This window comes from Podarcis filfolensis (assembly GCF_964270895.1).
Source record: "Podarcis filfolensis genome assembly, contig: HAP1_SCAFFOLD_125, whole genome shotgun sequence".
Taxonomy (NCBI): Eukaryota; Metazoa; Chordata; class Lepidosauria; order Squamata; family Lacertidae; genus Podarcis; species Podarcis filfolensis.
In genome coordinates, this window is record NW_028149448.1 from 10001 (window position 1) to 17586 (window position 7586).

Sequence of the window (7586 nt, forward strand, 5' to 3'; positions counted from 1 at the left end):
TTTATATTTATTACTTTATTATTATTATTATTATTATTATTATTATTTATTATGATTATGATTTATATTTATTACTTTATATTATTATTATTATTATTATTATTATTATTATTATTTATTATTATTTATTATGATTATTATTTATATTTATTACTTTATTATTATGATGATGATTTCTTATTTCTTCTTCTGTCTTATGATTCTTATTTATTTTTATTACTTTATTATTATTATTTCTTCTTCTATTATGATTTCTGATTAGGATTTCTGATTTCTTCTTCTTCTTCATTATGATTATTATTTATATTTATTACTTTCTTATTATTATTTCTTCTTCTATTATTATTTCTTATTAGGATTTCTTATTTCTTCTTCTTCTTCTTTATTATGATTTATATTTATTCTTCTTTATTCTTCTTCTTAATTATTCTTCTTAATTTATTATTCTTATTATTCTTAATAAAAATATTTATTACTTTATTATTACTATTATTATTATTATTATTATTATTATTTTAATTATTATTATTATTTCTTATTTCTTCTTCTTTCTTATGATTATTATTTATATTTATTACTTTCTTATTATTATTTCTTCTATTATGATTTCTTATTTCTTCTTCTTTATTATTATTTATATTACTATTATTATTATTAATTATTATTATTATTTTCTTTAACAATTATTTATTATTACTATTATTATTAATTATTATTGTTATTTCCTTTAATAATAATAATAATAATAATAATAATTACTATTACTATTATTAATTATTATTATTTTCTTTAACAATTATTTATTACTATTATTATTATTATTATTTTCTTTAATAATAATAATAATAATTACTATTACTATTATTATTATTGATTATTATTTTCTTTAACAATTATTTATTATTATTATTATTTTAATAATAATAATTATTACTATTAGTATTATTAATTATTATTTTAACAATTATTTATTATTACTATTATTATTATTTTCTTTAATAATAATAATTATTATTACTATTATTATTATTATTATTATTTTCTTTAATAATAATAATTATTATTATTACTTTTACTATTATTATTATTATTATTTTCTTTAATTATTATTATTATTATTATTACTATTATTAGTAATTATTATTATTATTTTCTTTAATAATAATTATTATTATTATTACTATTATTATTGATTATTATTATTTTCTTTAATAATAATTATTATTATTATTACTTTTACTATTATTATTATTATTTTCTTTAATAATAATAATAATAATAATTATTATTATTATTATTATTACTATTATTATTAATTATTATTATTATTATTTTCAATAATAATAATAATAATAATAATAATAATAATAATAATAATAATTAATATTCTTCCCCTCCCCACCTTCATGTACGCCGCCTCCGTCTCGGCGATGGTCCGGTCGAACTCGTTGCGCGAGGCCATTTTCCGGGCCAGGCTCTCGTTGACGCGCGACAGCTTGTCCGTCAAGACCCGGATGTCGTTCTGGAGCTTGGCTTTCTCCTCTTCCTCCTGGCGGATCTGCTTGCTCAGCTCGTCCCGCTTGAGGGAGAGGTCCTCAATGCCTGGGGAATGAGGAAGAAGAATAATTAATTAATTAATTAATTAATAATAATAATAGAAAATAATAAGAATAATAAGAATAATAAGAATAATAATAAGAATATTGATAAGAATAAGAATAAGGTCCTCAATGCCTGGGGAATTAGGAATTATTATTATTATTATTATTAAAGACCTTATTCTTATTCTTATCAATATTCTTATTATTATTATTATTATTATTATTATTAAAGAAAATAATTAGGAATAATAATTAATAATAATAATAATAATAATAATAATATTGATAAGAATAAGAATAAGGTCCTCAATGCCTAGGGAATTAGGAATTATTATTATTATTATTATTATTATTATTATTATTATTATTATTCCTCTTCTTCCTATTCCCTCACATTATTATTATTATTATTATTATTATTATTATTATTATTAAAGAAAATAATAATAATAAGAAGAAGAATAATAAGAAGAATATTGATAATAATAAGAATAAGGTCCTCAATGCCTGGGGAATTAGGAATAATAATAAGAATAATTAATAATAATAATAATAATAATAATAAGGTCCTAATAGTAGTAGTAGTAGTAGTAGTAATAATAATAATAATGATGATGATGATAAGAATAAGAATAAGGTCCTCAATGCCTGGGGAATTAGGAATAATAATAAGAATAATTAATAAGAATAAGAATAAGGTCCTAATAATAATAATAATAATAATAATAATAATAATATTGATAATAATATTGATAATAATAAAAATAAGGTCCTCAATGCCTGGGGAATTAGGAATAATAATAATAATAATTAATTAATTAATTTATTATTATTATTATTAAGAAAATAATAATAATATTGCTAATAATAAGAATAAGGTCCTCAATGCCTGGGGAATTAGGAAGAATAATTATTATTAATAATAATAATAATAGGTCCTCAATACCTGGAGATTTAATATTATTATTATTAATATTAATATTAATAGTATTATTATTATTATTAATAATAATAATAATAATAATAATAACAATGTCCTCCAATATGAAGAAGTATCTCAGTACCTTGAGATTGAATAATAATAATATTAATAATAATAATAAGCTCCTCAATACCTGGAGATTTAGTCCTAAAAATATTAATATTAATATTTTTAATAATTAATATTAATAATATTAATATTAATACCAGTAATAATAATTCACCTGGAGATTTAATTCAAGATTCTAGTCCTCAATAATCAAATTTGGATTCAAGATTCTCATCATTAAATATATGAACCATGTATTATAATAATAATAATAATAATAATAAGAATAAGAATAATAATAATAATAATAATAATAATAATAATAATAATAAATTTTCACAGGGGGGAAAAATCAAGCCAGGCCTCGTCGCCATAGCAACCCCGCTAGGCCGTCGCCCCGCCCCTTGGAGCGGCCTGGCCAATCGTTTCCGCCCCTGAACCCGTTCGTCCAATCGCCAGGCGCCTCCTCTCCCGCCTTAGACACGTCTCCGCCCCCTCAAGCCTCGCAGCCAATCGCAACGCGCGTCCCCTCAGGCCTCCGCGGCCAATAAGAGCGCTCGGAATTTCCCGCCCGCCGCCCAGCCTCCCTCCTATTGGCTGCCTGGTTGCGCCTCGGCCAATCAGCGCTCGCTTTCCTTCCCCGCCTTCGAGACCTCGCCGCCCCTCAAACCGCGCAGCTAATAGAAACGCGCGTCCTCTCACGCCTGCGCCCGCCCCTCACACCGCGCATCCAATAAGAACGCTCGGAACTTCCCGCCCCCCCTCCCATTGGCCGCCTCGCTGCGCTTTCAAACCGCGCGGCCAATCACAACGCACGTCCTTCCCCTCCGTCTCCGTAAGCCAATAGCGACGCGGGAAACTTCCCGCCATCCGCGTAGCCCTCCTCCCATTGGCCGCCACGCTACCTCCCCAGCCAATCACCGCTGCGCACTCCCTAGCAACGCCTCCCTAGCAACGCGCGTCCTCTCACGCCTGCGCCCGCCCCTCACACCGCGCGTCCAATAAGAACGCTCGGAACTTCTCGCCCCCCTCCCATTGGCCGCCTGGCTGCGCCTTCAAACTGCACGTCCAATAAGAACGCTCGGAATTTCCCGCCCGCCGCCTCGCCCCCTCCCATTGGCCGCCTCGCTACGCCTCCAGTCAATCAGCGCCTTCCCCTCAAGTCGCGCAGCCAATAGAAACGCGCGTCCTCTCACGCCTTCACCCGCCCCTCACACCGCGCGTCCAATAAGAACGCTCGGAACTTCCCGCCCGCCGCCCATTGGTCGCCTCGCTACGCCTCCGAACTGCGCGGCCAATAACAACGCACGTCCTTCCGCTACGTCTCCGTAAGCCAATAGCGAGGCTAGAAACTTCCCGCCATCCGCATAGCCCCCCTCCCATTGGCCGCCTCACTGCCTCCTAGCCAATGACCGCTGCGCGCTCCCTAGCAACGCCTCCCTAGCAACGCGCGGCCTTCCGCGCCTTTCCCGCCCGCCCGTTCAGCCCATTGGTCCCGCCCTCCGTCGCCCTGGCAACGCGGCCGCCTCACGCCGCTCGCCCAATGGCGACGCCCGGCCTTCCCCTCCGCGCCTCCCATTGGCCGCCTGCCTTCTTCCCCACCCAATCAGCGACGCCGTCGCCCTAGCAACGCGGCCTCCTCACGCCGCTCGGCCAATAGCAACGCTCGGCCCGCCCATTCAGCCAATTGGTACCGCCCTCCTCACGCCGCTCGCCCAATAGCAACGCCCGGCCTTCCCCTCCGCGTCTCCCATTGGCCGCCTGGCTCCTTCGCCACCCAATCAGCAACGCCGCCGCCCTGGCAACGCGGCCTCCTCACGCCGCTCGCCCAATAGCAGCGCTCGGCCTTCCCCTCCGCGCCTCCCATTGGCCGCCTGCCTCCTGCAACACCCAATCAGCGACGCCGCCGCCCTAGCAACGCGGCCTCCTCACGCCGCTCGCCCAATAGCAACGCGCGGCCTTTCCCGCCCGGCCATTCAGCCAATTGGTACCGCCCTCCTCACGCCGCTCGCCCAATAGCAACGCCCGGCTTTCCCCCCCGCGTCTCCCATTGGCCGCCTGGCTCCTTCGCCACCCAATCAGCGACGCCGTTGCCCTCGCAACGCGGCCTCCTCACGCCGCTCGGCCAATAGCAACGCTCGGCCTTTCCCGCCCGCCCATTCAGCCGATTTGTCCCGCCCTCCTCACGCCGCTCGCCCAATAGCAGCGCTCGGCCTTCCCCTCCGCGCCTCCCATTGGCCGCCCGGCTCCTTCGCCACCCAATCAGCGACGCCGTCGCCCTGGCAACGCGGCCTCCTCACGCCGCTCGCCCAATAGCAACGCTCGGACTTTCGCGCCCGCCCAATCAGCCAATTGCTACCGCCCTCCTCACGCCGCTCGCCCAATAGCAACGCCCGGCCTTCCCCTCCGCGCCTCCCATTGGTCGCCTGCCTCCTTCGCCACCCAATCAGCGACGCCGCCGCCCTGGCAACGCGGCCTCCTCACGCCGCTCGCCCAATAGCAGCGCTCGGCCTTTCCCGCCCGCCCATTCAGCCGATTTGTCCCGCCCTCCTCACGCCGCTCGCCCAATGGCAGCGCTCGGCCTTCCCCTCCGCGCCTCCCATTGGCCGCCTGCCTCCCGCCCCACCCAATCAGCGACGCCGTTGCCCTAGCAACGCGGCCTGCTCCCTCCGCCGGAGCCTGAGCTCGAGTAGAAGCGCCAATTCTCGCCTCACATTTGACCAGCTCGTTGTTGTAGCTCTGGAGCGCCGCCCCTTGCTGCGTCATCGTCGCCGCGTCGCCGTCGCCGTCTCCGCCGCGCGTCGCGTACGTCGCGCGTCGCCCGGTCCGAACGCCGCCGATTCCGCCGCGCATGCGCAGAGGCGGGGCCGGCTCCTCCTGCGTTCGGACGCGAAAGGGGACAAGCGATGGGGCGGGGACTGAAGCGCCGGGCGGGGGAGGACCACTCGGTCGGAGGGATCCACTCGGTCGGGGGATCCACTCGGTCGGGGGATCCGCTGGGAGGGATCCACTGTGTGGGAGGGATCCACTGGGTTGGGGGGAATCGGTTAAGCGCGAGAGGTCCGCTGGGTGGGAGGGATCCGCTGGGTGGGAGGGATCTGCTGAGTTGGGGGATCAGCTAAGCACGAGAGATCCACTGGGTGGGAGGGATCTGCTGGGTGGGAGGGATCCGCTAAGCGCGAGAGATCCGCTGGGTGGGAGGGATCCGCAAGGCCGGAGGGATCCGCTGGGTGGGAGGGATGCGCTAAGCGGGAGAGATCCGCTGGGCGGGAGGGATCGGCTGAGCGCGAGAGATCCACTGGGTGGGAGAGATCCTCAAGTTCGGAGGGATCCGCTGGGTGGGAGAGATCCGCAAGGTCGGAGGGTTCCGCTGCGTGGGGATCCGCTAAGCACGAGAGATCCACTGGGTGGGAGGGATCTGCTGGTTTGGAGGGATCCACTGCGTTGGAGGGATCGGCTAAGCGTGAGAGATCCACTGGGCGCCGTCCTTTTGGGCACGCTACGGTTCCCATGCAATAAAGTTATTTATTCGTAAGCAAAGCGCCTGGTTTCATTCTCCATGGCTGGGAACTGAAGCGCCGGGTGGGAGAGATCTGCCAGGCGCAAGAGATCCGCCGGGTGGGGGATATCCACTGGGCGGGAGAGATCCTCCAGGTGGGAGAGATCCTCCGGGTGGGAGAGATCCACTGGGTGCCGTCCGTTTGGGGACGCTACGGTTCCCAAGGCTGGGAACTGAACTGCCGGGTGCAAAAGATCCACTGGGTGGGAGAGATCCACTGGGTGCTACGGTTCCCACACAATAAAGTTACTTGTTCACAAGCAAAGCGCCGGGTTTTTTTCTCCAAGGCTGGGAACTGAAGCGCCGGGTGGGAGAGATCCGCCGGGTGGGAGAGATCCACTGGGCGGGAGAGAACCTCCAAGTAGGAGAGATCCTCCGGGTGGGAGAGATCCACTGGGCGCCGTCCGTTTGGGGACGCTACGGTTCCCAAGGCTGGGAACTGAAGCGCCAGGTGGGAGAGATCAGCCGGGTGGGAGAGATCCACTGGGCGCCGTCCGTTTGGGGACGCTACAGTTCCCATGCAATAAATCGATATAGAAATAGATATAGATATGCAAATAAATAGGTATAGATATACAGATAGGTTGATTACAAATTAATAATAATAATAATAATAATAATGAATAATAATAATATAGATATGCAGATGTGTAGATTACAGTTTGTATTAGTAGGAAACTTAATAATAATAGTAATATAGATATGCAGATAGGTAGATTACAACTAATAATAATAATAATAATAGATGTGTAGATTACAGGTTGTATTAGTAGTAGTAATAATAATAATAATAATAGAAATTTAGATACGCAGATGTGTAGATTACAAGTTCTAGTAATAATAATGTGGATATGCAGATAGGTAGATTACAACTAATAATAATAATAATAATAATAATAATAATAATAATAATATAATAACACTGATATCCAGAGAGGTACATTACAAGTAAATAATAATAATAATAATAATAATAATAATAATAATAATAGATATGCAGATGTGTAGGTTACAGGTTGTATTAGTAGTAAACATAATAATAATAGTAATTTAGATATGCAGATAGGTAGATTACAAGTTCTAGTAATAATAATAATAATAATAATAATAATAGATATGCAGATAGGTAGATTACAACTAATAATAATAATAATAATAATAATAGATATGCAGATAGGTAGATTACAACTAATAATAATAATAATAATAATAATAATAGATATGCAGATAGGTAGATTACAACTAATAATAATAATAATAATAATAATAATAGATATGCAGATAGGTAGATTACAACTAATAATAATAATAATAATAGATATGCAGATAGGTAGATTACAACTAATAATAATAATAATAATATGCAGATAGGTAGATTACAACTAATAATAATAAT

At 41.6% G+C, this 7586-nt stretch overlaps 1 protein-coding gene across 1 annotated transcript in view; it reads right to left on the reverse strand.

Moving 5' to 3' along the window:
- The window catches only part of LOC310755070 (microtubule nucleation factor SSNA1-like), a 6962-nt gene extending 1549 nt beyond the window's left edge, over nucleotides 1-5413 (reverse strand). The window contains exons 1-2 of the mRNA XM_083631746.1: nucleotides 5346-5413; nucleotides 1403-1602 (exon numbers count right to left, since the gene is read on the reverse strand). Coding sequence (XP_083487872.1) covers nucleotides 1403-1602; nucleotides 5346-5397 — 252 coding nt within the window. The 5' untranslated portion in view covers nucleotides 5398-5413. The remainder of the gene's footprint in view (nucleotides 1-1402; nucleotides 1603-5345) is intronic.
- Between the last annotated feature and the right edge of the window lie 2173 nt (nucleotides 5414-7586).